The 24,186-nt window shown below is 36.6% G+C and overlaps 1 protein-coding gene across 2 annotated transcripts in view; it reads left to right on the top strand.

Moving 5' to 3' along the window:
• SYDE2 (synapse defective Rho GTPase homolog 2) overlaps positions 1-12,974 on the top strand; it is a 48,034-nt gene extending 35,060 nt beyond the window's left edge. Inside the window, exons 5-8 of one of the 2 annotated variants that reach the window (XM_059136361.1) lie at positions 1,161-1,342; positions 4,585-4,816; positions 10,014-10,061; positions 10,618-10,756. In XM_059136361.1, coding sequence (XP_058992344.1) covers positions 1,161-1,342; positions 4,585-4,816; positions 10,014-10,024 — 425 coding nt within the window. In that variant the 3' untranslated portion in view covers positions 10,025-10,061; positions 10,618-10,756. Of the gene's footprint in view, positions 1-1,160; positions 1,343-4,584; positions 4,817-10,013; positions 10,062-10,617 lie in introns of both variants that reach the window. The other variant, XM_059136360.1, reaches the window with a different exon arrangement.
• The last annotated feature ends 11,212 nt before the right edge of the window (positions 12,975-24,186 follow it).

The raw sequence follows: 24,186 nt of genomic DNA, 5'->3' as shown, positions 1-24,186 counted from the left end.
GCCGTTGTTCTTCAGGGCCTTCTCACATCATCTGTGCCTCCCTGGTCATCTCATCTATTCCCAAGCTCTGTTATCCTCTTTAAGTTGATCATTCTCAGGGTCTCCAGCCATCTCTTTGTGAGCCTTAGATGTTTTTTTCCAGAAACGTTGAATGTTCCCTAGAGACTTTACGCTGAATATACTCAAAAATGAAACTCCTTCCCATTCCCTTCCCCTGCCATTTAAAGTATAGCACTGCTCTTCAACTAGATGCTCAAGCTCAAACATAGGAGACATCCTTACCCCTGTTTTCCCCTCAAATTCACAAATACATGTTGGATTTAGTGATCCTGTTTTGGGAGATTATCCTATAGACATATGTGCATAATACAAGTAACGATGCGCAAGACTATTCATTGTAGCATGTTTGGGAATAATGAAAGATTAGAAACAACCCAAGTATTCCATCTGCAGTGACTGACTAGATAAAGTTCTGGAATATTCACACTTTGGAATACTGTGATGTGGCTATAAAATGCCACTTTTTAAAATCTTACAGCATAGCTGGAGGATGGGATTCCAGTTTATTCCAATGGATCTTTTGATCCAGTCGTCTCTTTGGATACAACACCCCAAATCTACAAAGCAATGTAAGGAAGAATACTCTTACTATATCAGTAAACAAACAAAACAAGGTCTACTGTCTTAGCAACTTTCAAATACATAATTAAATACATTAATTATAGTCATTATGCTATACATGGACCATTGTGTTCCTTAACTCTCAAAAGTCTAGAAACTCAAAATTCATGTAGTTGGAATAATTTCCAATTAATATTAGTATGCCTTGTTTTCTCAACTTTTGTTTCACGTGTATTTATAGAGGGCCAGAATCAATAGAGTATATGAACCACGAATTGCTTACTTTATGAATAACAAACCTAATATGTTTGATCATTGGAAATGATGTGTGTGCATTTTTAGCATGCTTTCAAAACAAGTCAATTACTGAGGCAGTTTATAAGATGACAGAATGCTAGTGTTTTGTTTAATAGGTTTTTGTTGCTGTGTTTATTATTTTCAGAATATTAAAGGTTAGCTATAACTACTTTTAAAAAAATTCACGGTTTTTAAAAATTTTGTTCTGAAGACCAATTGCTATCTCTCTTTGTTTTCTAAAGGTGTTCTTAAGGACTATCTAAGAGAACTTCCTTCTCCTCTGATAACAAAGCAGCTTTATGAGGCTGTATTAGACACAATGGCAAAAAATCCTTTGAAAATGTCATCAAGCGGATGTGAGAATGACCCAAGTGACTCTAAGTACACTGTTGACCTGCTTGATTGTCTTCCTGATGTTGAGAAGGTAAACATATGCGGTATGCCTTTTTCCCTAAAAGCCAGCTGATGAATAGATACTTAGCTCCAGAGCTGCAAATAATTTTTCAGTTATTTTATATTTATGGCACTATGAGTTTAAGCTCAGCCTTTTACTAAAGGCTCCTTAAGCAACATTAAGTCAAAAACTTGCTTCTTAAATGGAATAAATCTAGGTAACAATTTTATCTTTTCTATATATAATTTTAGTTTAGGTACAGGTACTTCCTATACATTTTTAAAAACTATGATTACCTTATTAAAATAGTATATGTTTATTAAAGAAAAATTGGGAAGATATAGAAAAGAATGGAAAATGGCAATTATCATTATCCAAAGGCAACCCTAATTAACATATTAGTTTATTTCCTTTTAGTATTTCAACAATGTGGTAACTGTTGTAGTGTACATGGCTTAGCCTCAAGACTTAAGCAACCCTCATCATCACCGTTTCTTTCTTTCTTGTCTCTTCCCATTTGCCGCCTCCTCACAATCTGAATCTTGAGATCCGTATCTTCAGGCATGCCTGCAGAGCAGATATTAGGATAGCTGGGTCTGCAGAACCAGTCTTAGCCTAACTTTAGCTGTTGTTCCTTAGAACAAAAGGGAAACTAAGAGTGATATGGCTGGGCTTGTCCGGATGAGGCTGACTTTACCTGTATTTTTTATCATGTGAGGGTAGAAAGGGCAAGAGTGAATATGTAGAAATTTTTAGAAAAATATTTTATTTATTTGAGGGGTACCTGGGTGGCTCAGTCATTAAGTGTCTGCCTTGGGCTCAGGTCGTGATCCCAGTGTTCTGGGATCCAGTCCCGCATCAGGGACCCTGCTCAGCAGGAAGACTGCTTCTCCCTCTCCCACTCACTCCCCCTGCTTGTGTTCCCTCTCTCAATGTGTCTGTCTCTGTCAAATAAAAAAATAAACTCTTAAAAACATTTTTTTAAATTTATTTGAGAGAAAGAGAGAGGGAAAGAGCACAAGTGGCGGGGGTGGGGGGTGGTGGGCAAAGGGAGAGAGAGCAGAAACAGACTTCCCGCTGAGCAGGGAGCCCAGTTTGGGGCTTGATCTCAGGACCCTGGGATCATGACCTGAGCCGAAGGCAGATGCTTAACCCCACCCAGGCACCTGAGCATACAGAAATGTTAAGCCCCAAAACTTCATTCACCAGTTTATTGTAGTCTTCTGAACATCTTGTGCTCACTCAATTAGATTAGCAATTACTGCTTCTTTTTTTTTTTTTTTTAAAGATTTTATTTATTTATTTGACAGACAGAGATCACAAGTAGGCAGAGAGGCAGGCAGAGAGAGAGGAGGAAGAAGTCTCCCCGTGGAGCAGAGAGCCCGATGTGGGGCTCGATCCCAGGACCATGGGATCATGACCTGAGTCAAAGGCAGAGGCTTTAACCCACTGAGCCACCCAGGCACCCCAGCAATTACTGCTTCTTTGGGTGGGGAGAGTGGAATAGCTACAAAGACGTGGACAGCAGCAGAAGGGTGTGGTGAAGGGATAGAGATAGTCCTTCTTTTATATAAGATAAAATTGTGTCATTTTGCTTATAAGTGAAGAAATGAGTTATCTAGGTATTCAAACACTTGTCCAAGTTATATTGCTTTTATGAGTGTTGTAGTCTGTCATCTGAATTTAGGCCTGTCAGGCCTCAAAACTCATGCAATTACTGTCCTTTCGAAAAAGGCTGCATAACATTTCATTGAGTGAACTTGACGTAAGTTGTCACTATTCTCTTTTGTATAATATTTAGGTTTTGAACCTATTTGTATGTATTTGTATGCAGAAATTTCTTTTCAGTTAGAGTTATGTATTTAGAATAGAATCTCAGTGACGTTATTGATTTAAATGATGTGAACACGTATAGGCTCTTAATAATTTTCATATTACTTTTCAAGAGGGACACAACAATTATATTTTTTGGCTCGTCTTAGTAGACAAAAAGTATTTTATTAATTTTAGGTTGTATTTCTTGGTTTGCTATTGAGATTAAACCTAAGATGTTTAACCAGAGGTGGTTATATTTGTGTGTGTGTGTGTGTATTGCTCACAGCACAATATGCTGAAACTAGCCTTAATATGTCAATGAATGTAGAGTCCCATTTGTGTTAGGAAATGTATAGTGAATGGAGAAGAGGAATAGGTACTTATTATTTACAGTGTTTTTATGATTCATACATTTGTTTTTATTTCAAAATATCAATTATAGTCTCCTCTGGCTTTCATTCTCTTGTCATTCCTTTCTTTCACAGCCTAACATTGAAAGAATGTTTATTTCGGCTGTCCTTACTTCCTCACCACACTTGACTACTCAACACATTCTGTCTTCCGACCCTATCTCTCTGGATTTGTTTTTGCCAAGGTTACTGATGACCTTCTGATCACTGAATCCAGCTGTCACTTTTGGCTCTAGAAATATGTCATTTTGATTTTTTCATTTTCTTTCTAATTTTTATAACTACAGTTTTATTTGTCATTCATTTCTTTAATATAATTATGAAGAAGTTATATACTCATTTTATTTGTTAAATGATTGATCTTATTCCAGCACTTCAGAAACATCATTTCTTTCCATAATTGCTTAAACCTAAATAATCTTCCACTTCTTGAGCAAACTCCCCTTACTAGTTTCCTCAAGTATTAAAAAGTATTCTTTTTCAACTAAATTTTCTGTTATTTCTAGCTAGGCTATTCATGGTTTGCCTACTTAAAGTATTTATTGGTTAAGCGCATTAGCCTTTTTCCTAATCTGAATCATGATAAACCGAGTCGTGTTTAAAATGTTTGGCTTCCCAGATTCAAGGATGGTAGTCCCCTACTCACAACTACAGGATTTATTTGTGCTTAAGATGAACATTCTTACCTAATTCCTCTTCCATCACAGCCCAAGCTGTTGTCATTTTAGAGGAGGAAAGAGAGGAAACTGTTGATGTATATTTTCACAGGCACTCCAGTTGAAATTTGGAATGCATTCATGAGACTTTTATAAAGAGTATGTATTTTAGCCATTTAATGGATCAGGTTATGTCATTGGAACCTAAGGGTCCTATGTAATGTTTTCATAAGAAAATATGTTTCAGAGTTCCAAATATCCAACTTAGAAGCAAATCTTTGAAACAACCTTTTAAAAAGATGCCTACCTGTATTTTCTGCTGTAATTTGTGTCCTTAAATTTGCCCCTGTGTATAACTCTATTAAGTGAAATGTAATTTAATTTAATTTAGGCAACCTTAAAGATGTTACTGGATCATTTGAAATTAGTGGCTTCTTATCATGAAGTGAACAAGATGACTTGCCAGAATTTGGCCGTGTGCTTTGGACCTGTACTATTAAGTCAAAGACAAGAGACTTCTACCCATAACAACAGAGTCTTTACTGACTCAGAAGAACTTGCAAGTGCTTTGGATTTTAAAAAACATATTGAAGTTCTTCATTACTTACTTCAGCTGTGGCCAGGTAAATGATTCTATGGAAGTATTTTTCTCTTTCCATGATAGGTATTTGAATTAACTAATCTTTAAATATGCCCATATGATTCAAGAAAATCTTTTCTAGATTTTGCTTTTTCAGATAGTTAAGAATTGATATCTTTAAATTTCTCCATTTAGATTTTTGCTTTCACTGATAGACATATAGATCAATGTACACATTTTGGTCAGATCTGGATTTGTATCCTGGTTGTGTTGCTTGTTAGCATTCTGATCTTAGACAAGTTCTTTAACATCTTAGCTCCTCAATATCATATTTTTCCATATGGATTTAATAATATGTTTATAGAATTTATAGGGGAATCAAATAAAAAGTTAATGTTTGTAAGGTGCTCAGCACAGCTCTTGTCACATAATAGGTACTCTGTAAATATTAATTTCTTTACCCTTCTCATTTTTAGTTCAGCTGATATGAAGGAGAAATCATTTTTCTCCTTCATTCAGTTCTTCTTTCTGACAACTTTACTGTATCCATGGTTGTTCTTCAAATTTTCCAGGCTTAAGTTGACAGTCATCTTTGATCTTTCCACCTTTCTTATCCATCCCTTGTTCCAGTCAATGACAAAAAGCTGACAGTTATTTTCCTAATACCTCTGTTATGTAGTTTCAGAGCTAAAAGGGATATGTATTTAATGAGATGTTCTATACAGGATGCTGTATTTAAGTTCCAAAATTTTCTTATCCTGTAGTGACCCCCCGCTTCCCCACCCTGCATAATACCAAACATGAAAGTACCTAGGAACTTGAGTAACACACAGTGGTAAGAGTGCTTGAGCCCTGGAGCCAGTCTTGGATTCGGAACCAGATTGTGGCCCAGGCACATATTTAATTCCCCTAAGCCTCAGTAGGCTTCTCTATAAATAGTTCCTACTTTGGGGTTGTTATGAAGATTCTATAGACAAGGGCGCCTGGGTGGCTCAGTGGTTAAGCCGCTGCCTTCGGCTCAGGTCATGATCTCAGGGTCCTGGGATCGAGTCCCGCATCGGGCTCTCTGCTCGGCAGGGAGCCTGCTTCCCTCTCTCTCTCTCTGCCTGCCTCTCCGTCTACTTGTGATTTCTCTCTGTCAAATAAATAAATAAAATCTTTAAAAAAAAAAAAAAAGATTCTATAGACAAAGCATCTAGGCATTGTGCAAAGTGTTTTATATAAAGTTAGCTTTGTTACTCTTTTAATGGTACATATGAGGATAGACCAAACTACAAAGAAATGCTTGATTTAGTCTTTTAAAAAAAAATCAAATTAATTATAAAAGTGAATAAAAAGGTCAACTTGTAAATTTATAAAGTTAAAATTTTTGCTTTCTTTCAAACACAGACTTAAAAAACTCTTCTAATTTTAACCAAATTAGTATATATCATTACTATTTAAAAATCCTGAATCAGGAGGTTCTGGGTAATTCGTCTGATTTCTGCATTTGGTACCCAACAGAAGGGAGCTCCCAGGTTAAAGTTTTAAATATGTGTTTCCTATAGCTTTTCCTACAACTGCTTTAATTTTAATAAGCATCAGGAATTGGGAAAGGAGCCATCTTCATCACTGACAAATGAAAACTTGCTTACCTGGAGTTTACTATAAGTACCTGATTTCTTTATCATTAATTCTGTATCAGAGTTTAGTGTTATTTAAAAATAACTGCCCCGGAGGATCTGAATAGACATTTTTCCTGAGAAGACATCCAGATGCCCAACAGACACTTGCAAAGATGCTCAACATCACTGATCATCAGGGAGATACAAATCAAAACCATAGTGATATATCACTTCATACCTGTCAGAATGAATAATGTCAAAAAGACAAGAAGTAACAAGTGTCGGTGAGGATGTGGGAAGAAGAGAACCCTCGTGCAGTGTTGTTGGGAATGTAAATGGTGCAGCCACTATGGAAAACAGTATGGAGGATCCTTAAAGAATTAGAAGTAGCATACAATGCAGTAATTCTACTGTGGGGTATTTACCCAAAGAAAATGAACACATGGATTTGAAAAGATGTGTGCACTCCTGTGTTCATCGCAGCTTTACGGTAGCCTAGATATGGAAGCAGCCTAAGTGCCCATTAGTAGACAAAAGGGTAAAGAAGATGTGGTACACACACCACACCCACATATACACTATGGATTATTACTCAGCTATTTAAAAAAAGGAGATCTTGCCATTCAGAACTACATGGATGGACCAAGAGGGTATCATGTTAAGTGAAAGAAGTCAGACAAAGACAAATACCATATAATCTTACTTACATATGGAATCTATAAAACAAAACAAGTCAACAACCATACAACAACAACAAAAAAAACCCAAACCTGAAATACGCTCGTAAGTACAGAGAACAAACTGCTGGTTCCCAGAGAGGCAGTGGGTGGAGGGAGGAGTGAAATGGGTGGAGAAGGCTAAGAAACACTGAATTCCAATTACCAAATCACATCAAGTCCAGGAGATGAAAAGGGCGGCACAGGGAACATAGTCAATGTCATTGTAATAACGCTGGTGACAGATGGTGACTACGCCTGTTATGGGGAGCGTTGTGTCATCTGTAGAATTTTGACTCCCTGTGTTTACACCTGAAAGTGATATAAATGTATGTCAGCTGTACTTCAATTAAAAAAAAAAAAACCTGCCCCCTTTTCTATAACCTGTATTTTTCTTTAGTTATAGTACCTCAAATAAAGGGCAGAAAGATGAGATTTTAATAATCTCATAATAAATAATAATAAATAAATAATAAATAAATACCGGTTAATGTGGCCCTCAAAATCATTTGCTTTTGGATTGAAGGAAAGGCAGACATCAGGTAGAAGTAGTACCGTTACTGAGCCTGAGTAAGTTGGTAGTGATACAGAGAAAGGGCCATAGTGTATGAACTTGGTGAATGCCCATCTCTACACACCAAGTAGAAGGGTTTGACCCGCCTTGCTAGATGCATATCTTACTTATTTTTGTATTTTGGAATTTCCCCTCCTCCTCTGGAGGTAAAAAACGTTGGTTCCACCCTCCCCCCACCCACGTGGCTTCGTTATTTTAACTTTTTGTGTTATTTTTTGTTTTTTAATTTGGGGCAATAATAAAATTTGCTTTAAGCTTTCCATTGGAAAAATCTTATCTGCAAAGTGATCAGTTAGAATTCTAGCATATTGGCACTAGAAGGTAAAAATCATCCCGCCAGTGGCATTTCAGATTGTCTTCTGCCAAGCCCTAAGGTTCTTTGGAAGCAGCTTTGGAGCCAGATTGGCAGCAGGTGAGGGAACAAAATGTAAACACACTTCCCTTTTGATCCAAATAGTCTTCTTTTCATCTTTTTTATGTATTGGATTTTTACAGAATTGTTGCTTTTTAAAAATGGTTTTGCTGTTTTAAGAAGAATATTAAAATTTACTTTCTCTTTATAGATGGGGAAATAGCTTTAGAGAGAGTATAACTCTTAGAGCTGTTTGTTGTATCACATTTTCTATGATGAGTAAATTTGGGGCAGGTTTTTTGGGGAAAAGCTATAACTTTTTTTCCTATTCCTTTTTCTTTCATTTTTCTCACTAGAGTAAGCTTTATGAGGTCAGGGATTATATTTTGCTTACCCTTAGAACCCAAGTTCTAAGACAGTGGTGTTTGGCATTATCTAGGCACTTAATATATTCTGTTAAATAAGGCAGTTATGCTATAGATAAAAGACTAATAAAATGATTAAAAATACAAATCTGTCAGTAGAACAAGATAAGAAAATTAAGTTTCTTAGTACTTATCATTACATTTTGAAACATTTTCAGCAACTTTATAGATTGCATTTTAAATTTTATTCTGTTGCAGATGGGCAGTCATAATGCTAAGAAACCAGAACTTCCCTTTGGGGTTAAAATTAGGCATTTTCTCTGCATTTTTAATAGGAAATCATTCCACCATTATAGTTTAAAAAGTTAGTGAAGTCAATTTTTCAGAAACTGAATTTTTTGTCTAAATGATATAAAATATTATAATTGGTTTTCTAAATGTTTTCCAAGAAAATATACAAAAATTCATGTTTGAATAAGGGCTTATTTAAACAACTTTAAGTAACTGGCAACAAAATAAATCTGGGTTTTGCAGGTAAATGTTAGAGATGGGGGCACAACAAGATAAGCTCAACAAACAATCAAAAATGTTTTACTTTGGGGCTCCTGGCTGGCTCAGTTGGTAAAACACGAGACTCTTGATCTTGAGGGTTATGAGTTCAAGTCCCATGTTGCCAAGGCATAGAGCTTACTTAGAAAATTTTTTTTTTTACCTTGGTTGGCTCACAAACCAGGTAACTTCAAGGTTAGCAAAGTAATGAAAACAATAGTCTTGACACTTAAGCACTAAGAACAGGAATAGCACAGAAAATGAGGGAGAAGGGAAGAAGACTAGCAGCTAGAGGAGAAAAAGAAATTTGAATAAACAGTAGAAAAAATTCAGATATTCCTTCTATAACTGCATCAATTAATGGCATGGGGCATTATTTATTAATACTGTTAATTATTAAAGATCAATTTAAAGTAAATATCAGACCTTTATTTTCAGAAAATTTTTGATTAAGAGTTTTGTTAGCTATTCATAATTATATATACTGGCCATCATAGAAATATAGACAAATGGACATGTTAAAAACATACCTATAGATAATTATCAAGTATTTTAATAAAATCTAAGTAAAAAGATATCTGAAAACTGTTATTAAGGTCCCTGTAAGTCTGGAAAACTAGCCCTATATACATGTTTATATTACTTTTTTATTATCTTATTTTCTACAGTAGGAAACAAGCATTCTTTATATGTTGGAGTATGAAAAGTGGGTGTGTTACTACTGATAATATATTCACACTGATAATATGTATCTTAGTGAAAGAAAGTATAAATGGAGAGGCATTTATTAATGGAAAATAAGCAAAAAGAGAAAGGCATTATGGGCAGTTTTTAAAAGCTATGCCTCAACATTTAAGTCCTTTTATATACAGAAGAACCTTAGACAAATGTTTTGTCCAATATTCACAAAAAGGGTAAACAGTAAAGCCTGGGTTTTTCATGATGTGTTTATCTGTAGTAATCTGTATGGCCAGGACAATGTATACTCTTAGAAGAAATGAATTTTAATATGAGGAATGTTATTTGAGATTGTTAAATACCTAACCAGAATGGGAAAATAAATATCTGTACTGTTTTCAGGCAATAAATGAAGACTATTAGTAGTTAATGCTGTGTAATCAAACTCAGGTAACTAGTGGTCAAGTCTAGTATTTGTGCATTTTATCAAAGTGAAATTTGGGCTGCTTAGTAAATTTTGACACTGCTGCTAATAGAATTGCAAAAAAGCACAAAGGTTAGAGTGAGCACTTTAGATGTCTTTGCCTCATTTAGATGTTTGCAGAAGGAACTTCTGGTTTGTTTGTTTTTTTTTTGTACACCAACATGCCTTGCCTGCTTTTTACTGTAGCTTTTAATTTAGAAGAAGCTACCAGCTTAGCTACTATTTGAATTATACCTAGATAATAATTAACTTGCACCGAAAGTTAATCAACATCAGAAATTTGTTTGGGGATGTTATGATACGGCATGAATTAGCACCATTGAACATTCTCCTAGCTTCTGTCCCTAATCTTGATTATTTCTGGTGATAGAAAAAAGTAATTATGGAATGCTATTTTTTAATAGTGTGCATGTTTTTTTTTAATGCATGTTTGTAGTTGATTATTAAACGGCTTATCTTTGCTCTGTTTTTTAAAGGCCAGTTGGATGGCTGTGACTAAGCAAATTTGTTGTTTGTTTCTAGTGCAACGTTTAACTGTTAAAGAATCGACAGACAATTTGTTTCAAGAGCAGATGTCTTCTCTAAATTATTTGAGGAGGAGGAAAGAACTACCTTGCCTGTTAAATTTGAGTGGTACTGAGTCATCAAGAATACTTAGACCAAGGCAAACCAGATTAGACAGTCCAGTTAGCAATCGTTATGCAGGAGACTGGAGCAGCTGTGGAGAAAACTACTTTTTAAATGCAAAAGAAAATTTAAATGATGTAGATTATGATAATGTCCCTTCGGAAGATAGAGAAGATGGAGAAAACTGTAGCAAAATGTATGGACAAGATATAATGATTGAACAGCCAGTACCCATGTCCAAAGAGTACACATTTCAGACATACTTGACCATGCAGACAATTGAGTCTACCGTGGATCGAAAAGTCAATCTTAAAGACCTACAAGAAAGTATTGATACTTTGATTGGAAATCTGGAGCGTGAACTCAACAAAAACAAGCTTAATATGAGTGTTTGAGATTGAGAGTTTTAATTTGCTTTTTTGTAATGTTTTAAATTTCTGATCTGTCTTTCTCACTATCTTATACCTCTCACTGTGATGGTTTTATTTTTTTACTCTTGAAAATGCCATTAATTTTTAGTTAGTTCATGTGATTCAATTAAAAACTCTATTCATTAATATAATTTTTACTTATCTCATTAGAAAATTTTTCTGGGGGCAGAGATAACTTGGCCTTGTGACTATTTTTAACAAATATGGCCAATTCTATGGAGATAACTTTTAAATGCACTTATAAGGTTCAGATAAGTTATTAGCCCCTCATGGCTTTTGTAAGTTATAGGAACTGCTCCTTTGTAGCTGAAACAGATGTTTCTTTTAGAGGAACGTGGCAGCTGCTCCATTGGGTTTGCAGTGTGGGTCCATGTACACTGCAGCATCATCTGTCATATTTCATTTGCAATGCAAATGCTGCTATAAAAAACCTTTTTATAAATAAAAGTAAAATTATACAAATATTAATGTATTCTGTATTAACATTCAGTAATTATTTAAGCTTATGAAAATTAAATATTTTTATAATCCTGGAAATGTGTCTATTTATAAGTGCATATGTGGATAGATATTAGAATGGGGGAGGCATTGGCTGCAGAATCATATATATCTTTAAAGTATGTATGTCATGAGGCCAAAATTATTAGCTTAAAATATCTTTTTCAGGGAGAGAACATTTAAGTTAAAGGAGTTCCGTAGAAACACTTGAACCAAAACACTAGAAGCAGCTAAATAGAAATAAGAGACTTTCTTTTTTTGATTTGCAGAAAGTCACAATATCCCTAGTGAGAAGTCATCTTTTAAACTGAAATCCTCTGCTATCTTAAGGAATTAAGAACCCAGTTTTCTGCACTAGTGATTTGCATTAAAAATCTTCATCTATTCTATGCATTTTTATGTCCTGCTTTTTAAAACAAAGTAATTATACTTTAAGCATATTTATTTGTAGTAGTATATCGATAACATTGACTTTATAATTACCCTTATTTGTTTCAAAAGAAATCTTGCCAGCATCCATGTTACTGATTTTGAAAAATTAACTTATTTTGGCTAACTATATTACAAGATAGTCACTATAGCAATCACAGCAGTGTTTGAAAATGTAAATTTAGAAGCCTTTTTAATTACATTGGAATGTATTTTTTTAAACTTTTATACCCACAGAACATGTAATTTTAAAATTATAAATAAAATCTGGATCACCAACTAAAGACGTAGTAGCCTTTAGAAAACTGACTTCTTGATGTTTTTCTAAATATTAAAGTATTTAACTATTTCTATGTAATATACATTGATAAACAGAACACCTTGTTATTTAATTTGAAAACTCAACTGTTAAAAAGCCAGATAAATAGCTATTTTTATATGAAAATTTCATTTTTAAAGCTTTGTATAATAGTTCAGAAGAATACCAAAAAAACATGTGACAGGTATTATATATTGAATAAACAGTCAAAAGAAATGTGCTTTAAATGTTTTTGTTTGCTATATCATGTATATTAAATGAATTGAATAAGTTGTTCCAAAAATGTAAAAGTTTTATTAAAGTATTATAACGTTGGTGTCATGCTATTAATTATCATAATGATTTTAAGGATTACTTATTTTGGTGTCATTCTTTTTAAACAAATGTGTTAGAGTATTGGACAATCGAATGTTACCCATTAAATACATGTAACTCTATTTTTGGGTCCAGAATTGAATTTTCCAAAATCTGAAATGCTTTAAAGGCCAGATGTATCTTGTTATATAATTTTGGATGGGAATAGTTTAATCTCTGCCATCTTAAATAGAAAATACTAAACATTTATGTTGTCTAAATCATGAGTCCTGACTATAAATCTCTTTTATTGACTGTGCTGTATTTAGTAGTGCTCAGTAAGCCTATGCCTTTACTTCATTTTCTTTTATTTCAACTCTTTCAAAAAATTAACATATATATAATTTGTTTCAGGGGTAGAGGACTGTGATTCATCAGTCTTACACAATTCACAGCACTCACCATAGCACATACCCTCCCCAATGAATGTTCATCACCCAGCCACCCCATCCCCTCCAGCAACCCTCAGTATGCCTTTACTTTAATGACCTTTAACTTCAAAACTTTTTGAGTTTTTATACCTGCTTTTTCTGCACTATTAGACTATCAGCTGTCATTCCTTCTAGTCTACCAATCCTGACATCTTTTAGGATCAAAAACAATTTTAATTTAATTTTATTTTTAAATAGAAATTTATTTATTTATTTATTTTAAAAGATTTTATTTATTTATTTGACAGACGGAAATCCCAAGTAGGCAGAGAGGCAGGCAAAGAGAGAGAGCAGGAAGCAGGCTCCCCACCCAGCAGAGAGCCCGAAGCGGGGCTCAATATCCGGACCCTGGGATCGTCCCTTGAGCCGAAGGCAGAGGCTTTGGCCCACTGAGCCACCCAGGCACCCCCAACAATTTTAATTTTAGTGCATGTACCTAAATAAAGTTTCAAGCAATTCCGACAGATAGAGATTAAAAGTGAGCCTCCCTGCCATTCACACCAGCACTGCTCCTCAGCGGTACAGCTGCCTATACTTCCTCAAGTAGGTACTGCCTTCATCACTGGGTCTAGGTTTTCCGCTGCTGTTTCTTTTTTCTTTTTTCTTTTTTTTTTAAGATTTTATTTATTTATATGACAGAGAGAGATCACAAGTAGGCAGAGGCAGGCAGAGAGAGTGAGGAGGAAGCAGGCTCCCTGCTGAGCAGAGAGCCTGATGTGGGACTCGATCCCAGAACCCTGAGATCATGACCTGAGCCGAAGGCAGCGGCTTAAACCACTGAGCCACCCAGGTGCCCTCTGCTGCTGTTTCTTGATTTGTCATTTGAGTAGTATCTGTAGATTTTCCAGTATGAATGACAAGCCATCTCCATTCCTCCTCCCCATTTGATATTTTTAGTTCTTCTTTCAGTTTCCTTTATAACTTTAATAATCTTTGCTTCTCGATCCATCTGTTTAAACAGTATCTCTTGGCTCACTACCATTGTGGAAATGACCAATGCTATACTTTCCTTCAGCCCATTACTGCCCCTGACCTCTTGATTTCTCTAAGTTACACGATTAGTTGATATAATTAACATTAATAGATTATGTTATTTGGGGGAACTGTATTTGACTTAGGCTTTTCCTTAATACGTTGATTCTAAAAACTACAAATCAATAGCCATTATGGGTTATGCAAAAGCATTTACAGGTTAGCCAGATGGTTTTCTCTCTCTCTCTTTTTTTTCTTTTTGGTTTTTTCTCTTACATATCCAATCTTGTGTGCTGAAGTCTATGCTGATTTAAGCAGAATATTCCAAGCTAAAGGTCAAATGGATTATTTTATCTTATAGCCATCAACTTCTCCAAATCATGCTGTGTGTTATTTGCTTCATAACTGGGTCATGGCTTTTGCTGATTTTTCTTTTTCTTTTTATCATGCTCTTGAATTACCAGATTTGTTTAAAGTGCTTTTAGTGCTCATCCTGGGATGAGGTGAAGTACATTCTTGCCTTTATTTTTCTTTGAGAGGAGAAAAATATCTTCTTCAGTAAAACCCTGATATCATCCTAAGCTTTTTAATCAACTTTATCAAATGTGGACAATGTAGTTTTCAGCTGTCATCCTGGGATATATGTTTTCCTAGCACTCCTATATTCTGTTTTGTATCTCACTTTTCTAAAATTTAGGGATTTTGTTTGTTTGTTTGCTGAAGTACATAAGTAGTTCCCTCCAACACACACACACCTCTTGTCACCCCTTATACCCTCCCCACCCCCCCACACAAGAAAGGTGCTTGAGAGAAAGTTTTGAGTCCTTGCATATCAGACAAGGCCTTTGTTTTTAACCTATACTTCATTTTGATTGGACTTGCGATTCTAGGTTCCAACTCACTTCCCTTTAGAACTGTGAAGGCATTTCTGTGTTACCTTCTTGCATCAAGTTTTGCAGTAATTCAAGCAAGAAAGATGATGGTTTGGATCAGGGAAGAAGCAAGAGAGGTGGTGAGAATTGGTTGTTTTCTGGATGTGTTTTGAACGTAGAAGCTGAAAGAATCTGCCAATGGACCCTGAGAGAAAGGGGCAAGGCCTGAGCAACTGAAGGATGGAGTTACCATCAAATGAGATTGAGGTAACCATTACATTTTTTTAGAAGAGCAGCTTGTAGTGGAAGTTACTATTTTTTTAAAAATTAATATATAATGCATTATTTGTTTCAGGGGTACAGGTCTATGATTCATTAGTCTTAAACAATGAAGTTTTTTAAATTAATGTAGTATTTATCAAAATACCTTATAATATACTGTTAACTGTAAGTACTAATGCTTGTATACCTGGTAATGATGCCAATAATTACTGCAAGACTAAGAAAGCAGGAAGAGTAAATACATATATACCTATTAAAGCCCAGTTTGTAATCTAACTCTCTGGAAAACTTCAGATTGTGTGGCTTTATGTTTAGGAACCCCAAAGAAACAGGTTGTGGGTAGTGGTATGGTTCCTGAAAAGAATTAATGTTTCCAGACAGAAGAATTTTAAGGTTTAGGATTTTATAATTTAAAGATACCAACTTTTAGGTACTTGGAAAGTGATCAAATTGAAATATGTTTTAATAATAACAAGTTTTTATTTGAATCTTAGAGACTTAAGGACTTTCCTATGAAGAGGAATGCTCTTTTGCTCTTTTCCCAGCCCAAGGCTCATTTTTAATTTAGTAAGTCTCATGTCTGATAAACATGGAAGTACCAGAAATCAGAGTTCTTGGTTGCTCTCTGACTTAGCCAAAAACTGACTGGCTAATTCATGCAGAAATGAAATTCACGGGACGCCTGGGTGGCTCAGTTGGTTGGACGACTGCCTTCGGCTCAGGTCATGATCCTGGAGTCCCGGGATCGAGTCCCGCATCGGACTCCCAGCTCCATGGGGAGTCTGCTTCTCTCTCTGACCTTCTCCTCGTTCATGCTCTCTCTCACTGTCTCTCTCTCAAGTAAATAAATAAAATCTTTAAAAAAAAAAAAAAAAAGAAATGAAATTCACTAAACAACAACAACAACAAACAATGTTTCGGAGGGAAGACTGTTACAGGGTGCTGAAAATGGTTTATATCTTGATCAAGGTGGAAATTACACAGGTGTTTACATATGAAGTTCCATACTTAAGATTCTTGCCTTTCATGCAAGTTATACCTCAATTTATTATTTTTTTTTTAAATGGGAAACCTGGAGAAATAGACTTGGAAAATAAGCAGAATTAGGAGAGGCTTGGTGATCAGAATGACAGCAACCAAGGCTCTGCCTGATTAGCATACTGCCACCAAACACAGCTCATGCACACTATTGGAGTTAGTCATGAAACCCCCTGCTCTGCTGCATCATTCCTGATTCAGAGTCCTTGACAGAAGCATCCCATGGTGCCCCAGCTTCCAGGTGACAGGGAAATTCACTCGCACCCTTTCCCTGGATTTTACACCAAGGTAAATTCTATGAATTTAAGAAGGGGCTTCAGAAGCCAGCAGCCTGACAGTGACAAATACCCACAACACTTCCCTAGTCTTCATCTTACCCTATGCCCCCAAACTGGAGTCTCGCTCTTCACCTTTCCCAACCCATCAAAGTTATGATAGATCCTGAAACCGTACACTTAGGTTTGTCACTATTCACACTCTAGACCGAGCTATGTCATCTCTCAATCTCTCCCTGTTCCCTCTCTCTGCTATCACTCTTCTCTCCGCACACTCACAATCCATTCTATCCACAGAAGCCAAAGTCCTCTTTTATAAAAGAAAGAAACTGTATCCTTTCCACAAGTTCTTCCCTGGCTCCCTGTGCTCTAGCAATGCTGAGAACTTCCTTTCTGTCCTAGGGTCTCTGCACTTGCCATTTCCTCTGTGTGAAATGCTCCTCATCCAGACTTTCCTTGAGTAGCTTTTTTTGGTCATTTCATGTCTGTGCCCAAATGCCACTTCAGAGGCTACCTCTGAAAACCCAGTTAGTAACCTGCTTTGGAAATTGGGGGAGGAAGAAGATTTCTGTGTCTTTTAACAAGTACCAAATAGTTATTGTACTATTTGATTAAATGATGGACATCTATAACTAGAAAATGTTTACATTTAAACCAAATTGAAGAAGAACTTAATCCTTACCTGTTTGATAAGGACCTGGCATTTGAGTTAATCTTTCTTTTTGTTGTTGTTGTTTTGCTTACTAGAAGTATTTATGAAGTGGAAACTTGGGTATTGGCCTCGACATTCTACATCCTCAACAAGACTAGGGCACCTGAGTGGCACAGTTGGTGGAGAATCTCGTGGTTTCAGCTCAGATCCTGATATTAGGGTTGTTGGATCGAGCCCCACCTTGGGCTTCGCTCTCAGCTCAGAGTCTGCTTAAGACGCTTTCCCCACCAACCCTCCTCCATATAAATAAATAAGTAAATCTTAAAAAAAAAAAAAAGTAAAAAGTATATCCATGCCTTTATACATCTATTTCACTGACATCTGCCTAGGAACTATAACATAGAAGACGTTTAGTTAATTATTAATAAAGAAAGAATGTAAAGGGATTTTCAGAGAATGGTTATCTTACTGTCAGGAAAAGATGAAGGACCAAGAGAGGCAGTATCTATGTAATTATTCAAATACTCACTCCTGGGGCACCTGGGTGGCTCAGTCAGTGAAGCATCTGTCTTCGGCTCAGGTCATGATCCCAGGGTCCTAGGATCGAGCCCTGCATTGGGCTCTCTGCTTGGCAGGCGGACTGCTTCTCCCTCTGCCTGCTGCTCTCCCTTGCTCGTACTCTCTCTCTGACAAATAGATAAAATCTTAAAAAAAAAAAAATTCACTGAGTAATAATTCCTTGTAGTTAACAAAATGTTCTCTCTCTCTTTTTTAATGACGTGTGCTACTTTTGGAATTAGAACGGCCTTGGGAATATTCGTGATTTAAAAGGTTAGTGGGTTCATAAACTTTGGGTATTTTTTTTTCTGTAGAATAGCAATTGTTTCAGTAGAAACAATTATTTAAATAATATGTGTATGAAAAAGTATTTCTCACCATAAGAAAGGGAGGTCTCTGAGAGAACTTTTGTTAAAATGTAGCATTTGTTTCTTTAGAGAAATCATGAACAAAAAACATCCTGATTGATTTTAGGTGTACATTTTTGCTAGAACTGAAAAGAACCTAGTTTTCATTTTATTAAAATATTTTCATAAAGTTGAATGACTCCTACAAATATAACGCTCCCCGCCCCCCGCCCCCGCAATAGAACTCTTATTAAAAAAGAGTAGCAAGGACCACTTTAGGAAACAGGCACTACATTTAATGTTTTCTATCTTTCTCAACATCAAGTGATTGTTCTAAGCAAATGAGAAAATGCCTAGATATTGCCCCTGGGTTGGGTTAACTTAATCCTTATCTGTTTGATGAGGCCCCTGGCATGCTTTCAAGTCATTTAAGTTAATCTTTCTTTTTTTGTTGTTGTTTTGCTTACTGGAGGTATTTATGGAGTGGAAACTTGGGCGTTGTCCTCAACATTCTACATACTTCTTTGACTAGAAACTTCTCTAAGGAGAGTTTAAAATTCCAACTTTAGAAAAACACAATGAATATTAATTAAGAAAAGGGAAAGTCTTGCATTCAAGACATTTTTGTAAAAGAGACAGCAAGCCTGTAGCTCACATTTTTTCATAGCTGCAGATATTGAACAGTGACCCCTTGTTCTTGACCTTTGTTCAAGAAAAGAGATGCAGCTTGCCAGCATTTGGGTCTCTTTCCCCTGTAGCCATTGTAAAACTCACGTTTTTACCTAAGGGCAAATCTGAATCATTAGGTAAGTAAAAATAGCTCGTCTAAGCTGGTTGATAAGAAATGTCAGAGCATAAAGGACTATCTGTCCAAGGTTATGAATTTATGTTTGATCTGTACTCAATGTCAAATCTCACCTGTAAATTCACCTAAACCGTACATAAAAGAAGGCATATTAGTATCTTTTTCCATTGACATTTCATTACATTTTCAAATATAAAGAAAAGTTGATAATTATACAGTGAATTCACCCGTATATCTTCACGTTAGATTCTATATAATTGTAAGCATTTTGTTATATTAGTTTCATAGCCATTGTTATTTGTCTTAATTTTTGGTACATTTTAAAGTAAGTCACAGATTTCAGTATACGTCACAGTCAGTGTCATTTTGGAAGCCCCCCCCTCCAAAAAAAAGGAATTGGAGGTGAACTTTCTGTGATTATAATTAACTCCTAAAAGGGTCACAGTACATGAGAATTCACTACAAATCCTAGATTTCATCATCGTTAGAGCGATCTAACATTGTTATTGAAAGACCCGCGGATCCCCTTACCCAAGAATCCAACACTGCCACTGGATGCAATCAGCAAGAGGTTCTTTATTGTTACGCAGGCGCCTGCGGGTGGTCAGCGCGCGCCTGCGGGTGGTCAGCAGCTCCTGCTAGCTGAGCACACCCGGCTGTGGTGGCGCCGGGTTTTTATAAACAGGTACAAACAAGTTTTGGGTGGGGCGCAACTGATTGGTTGACAGAACTTTTGAAAAAGGCATACGTGGAGTTTGCTGGTTGGCTCTAAGGACCCACGCGCGGGAAGAGAGAGGCGGGAAGGGGGAACAAGCTGATTGGTTCTGAGGGCCCGTGCGCGGGAGGAGAGAGGCAGGGAGGGGGAATAAGTAGGGGGAAGGTAGGAATGCCATCATGGCGTCTTCTATTATTTCTATAAGCCAAGCAGTTACAGAAGGGCAAAAGAGCAATTAATAACCTAATTTACGCCTAAAAGCCAGCGGTTCACAGAAAAGGAAACAAGCGGTTAGTTATCCTATCTATCTTCTAGGGGAGGGGTCTTTCATTATTAATAACCCCTAAAAAATAATGCATATTTTGGGCATCTTGTGAATATTTCCACATAAATTTTAGCCTCCCAGACTTCTCTCATTCACAGATAACCTCACAATCTCTACCATATTTAAATACCACGTTATACATTGTTTTCTTATTTTCTCTAAAAATTTTTATTTTCAATTAAATTTACTTTTAGAGTACAACTTTATATCGCTACCATAAATGGAAAACTGGTATCATTTGTCATAAATTTGTTGCCCATATTTTTTTTCTATACACAATAATGAATTCATAATGTATACTTGGCATGCATACTCCGGGCAATACTGAGTTATATAGCCTCCATCCTTCCCCCTTTTCCTTTCACAAGTATTGGGGCACAAGAAAAGTCAAATCTGCATTGGAAATTGGACACATAGATGATACCAGGCTGTTCTCTTTTTAAGGGACAAAAGGACCACCTCCAAACTTGCCTGAATCTGCCTTGAGCTGGCAATGAAGGAAGAAGGCAGACTGAGGAAGGGTCTGTCTGCAGCCAGAGATTGTGTCCTGAGAAGGGCGCAGGCCTCACGAGCCCTGTGTTGTCAACCTGCCCGGACGACTCCACACTGGCAGGAACAGGGGTGAAGCCAAACCTTTGCAGCCTGAGGTTTTGGGACCTCTCAGAGCAATGACTCTGACTCTATTTTCTTTTTCAGTTTGTTTCCTCTTACAGTTTTAACCCTCTCCTACCAACCTATCTTCCTCCAGGCTCTATCTGTGTTAACATAGGTGTGGTAGGAGACTAATAACACACCTATCTTTCCCTCCTGAAATTAGCACCAAGACCTAGGAACCAGACATATGGCAATCGAAATACCAGATTTGCTACTGATGAAGGTAAGCTGGAGAAAAGGGCTGCGGTCTATGGCCAAGTAGAGTTCTTCCTATGTTCCCTGTGATCTGATCATTCCCAACCAGTCACTGGCACATTTAGTTGAAAACAAGCCTCTCCTGGCAGGGGTATAGCCTGTCAGCCCTACAAAAAAGAAAAAGAAAAAAAAAAAATGCCTGTAACAGACAGGCTGGCTCTGTAGGTGAAGACACAGAAGGCTCCCAGGCAAGCAAGCTCAAGTCCTGCTCAGTTCACCAGTCAGATGAGTCAGTCTTTGTGACTTGAAGAACAGTTAAGTGAGGGAGTCAGAGAGAAGCTGGAAGTGACCCTCCCATACTTCTTCCTCCTGAGAAGTCCAGTTCCCTCCCTCTTATGGAAACACGAGAAGCACAGGATGTTATCCCTTATCGATGTCCTCCTATTGCTTCCTCCTCTAGTGACCAAGTGTCACAGGATGAACTTTGGGACCTTTTGTCAAATGGAGCAGGAAATGGAAGTGTGTATTGGCAGCCAGAATCAACATGCAAAGATTTCCCAGGTAATTGCTAGGTGATGGCTGCCATTGGGCATCCTCTTAACCAGCAAAGTGGCCAAAATTGGGCATATTCTTGCCTCTCTTGGTAAAATATTTCCTCCTCTAGCCCCTGTAGCCATGTGCCAGTTCTGGTGCCTTGAGCCTTGGATACACCAACAAATCTCGTCTTTCCCCACTGTGCCCAGCAGCAGAATCTGCCTCCAAGTTTGTCTGTAAGTAAACCTTACCTTCCATTCGGTTCTGTAGTCTTACCCGGAAGCATGCAGTCTCATCATCTGAGTAAAACACTAGGGTGTTAATGATGGTAGGGTTTATTTATATTTTATTTTAAAATAGCAGTTTATTAAACCTCTCATAAAGAATATGTATAAGAAAATATCAGAGGAACTCCTCTGGTTTCTCTCTGTTCTTTCTGTTAACTCTCTGCTCCCTGGCTGGTGCTGCTACAGGGGCATGTCACATTTGCTTCTGAAAGCCTGCCAGCTTTTTTATTAGCCATCTCAACTTCCCACATCTGCTTATATCTTTATACCCACAGGATCACTTAAGCCATTATCAGCTATATCCTCAGTACATTTACACAAGGCCCGAGTCATAATGGGATGGGACCTCTAGCACATCACATAGTGGAAATTTTGTGAAAGTCGGAATTGCATATGTAAATTGGCATAAATATACATACAAAGGCCAAAACAACCTTGAAAAAAAAAATGACAATGGAGGCCCCAGACTATCTGATGTTAAGATGATTTTTAAAATGACAGTGATCAAGAGAATATGGTATTAGTATCAGAATAGACAAATCTATGGAACATAATAGAGTTCAGAAATAGGCCCTACATATATGGACAACTGAGTTTATATTTATATTTTATATTTATATAATTTAGCTTATATAAATATAATTTTATATATAATTTATGTATATAAAATATTTTTATAAAAATTTTAAAAAATTATTATTGAAGAATAATTGGAATGCCATGTTATATTAGTTGCAGATGTGCAACATATTGGGTCAACAATTGTTTTTCTTTCTTTCTTTTTTTTTTTTAAGATTTTATCTATTTGTCAGAGAGAGAGAGAACATAAGCAGGGGAAACAGGGAGTGGCAGGCCAAGGAAGAATTAGGTTCCTTGCCAAGCAAGCCTGCTGATGCAGGACTCAATCCCAAGACTCTGGGATCATGACCCGAGCCAAAGGCAGCTGCTTAACCGACTGAGCCACCCAGGTGACCCAATTCAACAATTCTATACATTATTCAGTACTCACCCCCAGTAAGTCACCATCTGTCACCAATGTTATTACAATATTATAGACTATATTTCCTATGCTGTACTTTACATCTCCCTGATTTATTTATTTTATAACTGGAAGTTTGTACCTCTCAATCCCTGTCATCAATTGTGCCCATTCCTGCCCACCGACCTCACCTCTGGCAATCACCAATTTGTTCCATTTATTTCTTAGTTTGTGTAGATTTTTTAGATTCCACATATGATATCATATGATATTTGTCTATCTCGGATGCACAACTGATTTTTGACAACAGCAATCCAGTGGAGAAAGGATAGTCTTTTCAATAAGTAGTGCTGGAATAATTGGATATTTATATGCAAATCCCATCCCCCTGAAACCAAAAGAATATTTTGATGTATAATTGAACTTCGACACTCTAGGATAGAGTGAGCACCTAATCCAGGCACTGCCCTGGGCTTCCTTTGCAAAGGCTATGTACTCCGTCATTGCTCAGCACTCCGACAGAGCCAAAGGGATGCCCTCTTCCCATGGCTATGAAGTCAGACAGTGGACTGGCTCCAGCAACGAGGGAAGACAAGCTCTTAACCATAGGCCTTTGCTGAGCCCTGGGGCTTAGTTTGGAATACAATAAGTGAAGGGTTTTTTTTTTTTGTCATTTGTGTTTTTTAAATGTAAACGATTATTTTATTGATAATTTAAAAATAAATGACTTTATATTGATCGTGGCTCAGGTCATGAATCTGGAGTCCTGGGATCAAGTCCCATGTCAGGTTCCCAACTCCATGGGGAGTCTGCTTCTTTTTCTGACCTCCCCTCTGATGCTCTCTTACTCTGTCTCTCTCTCTCTCTCAAATAAATAAATAAATAAAATCTTTTTTAAAAAAGAATATTTTGACCCATACCTTCTATCATATGTAAAAATCAACTTGAAATGGATCATAGGTCTAAATGTAAGGCCTAAAAGTGTACGTCTTCTAGAAGAAAACCTTGGTTATGTTCTTAGATAAGTCAACAAAAACATCTATAAAAAAACAAACTGGTTAATTGAGCTTCAACAAAATTAATATTTTCTGCCCTTTGAAAGCCACTGTTAAGGGAATGAGAAGATAAACCGCAGACTGAAAGTAAGTATTTGCATGTATCTGGTAAAAGACTTGTATCCAGAATATATAAGGAAGTCTAAAATCTCAGTAATTAAAAAAAAAAACCCTCCAAGAATAATAAGCAAAATATATAAATAAACACTTCATGAAAGAAGACTTGTGGAAAGAAAGTAAATATGTGAAAATGAGCCTGGTGTCATTAGTCATCAGGAAAATGCTAATGAAAACTACAATGAGATACCACTACACGCTAATTAGAATGGCTAAATTTTGAAAGACTGACCATACTAGCAAGAATATGGAGGAACTAGAACTTTCATACACTGGGGATGGGAATGTAAAATATCACAACTACTTTGGAAATGTTTGGCACTGTCTTAAAAAGTTGAAC

Source organism: Mustela lutreola, chromosome 10 (genome assembly GCF_030435805.1).
Source record: "Mustela lutreola isolate mMusLut2 chromosome 10, mMusLut2.pri, whole genome shotgun sequence".
NCBI classification, from domain to species: Eukaryota; Metazoa; Chordata; class Mammalia; order Carnivora; family Mustelidae; genus Mustela; species Mustela lutreola.
This window is presented reverse-complemented; position numbering and strand designations above follow the sequence as displayed.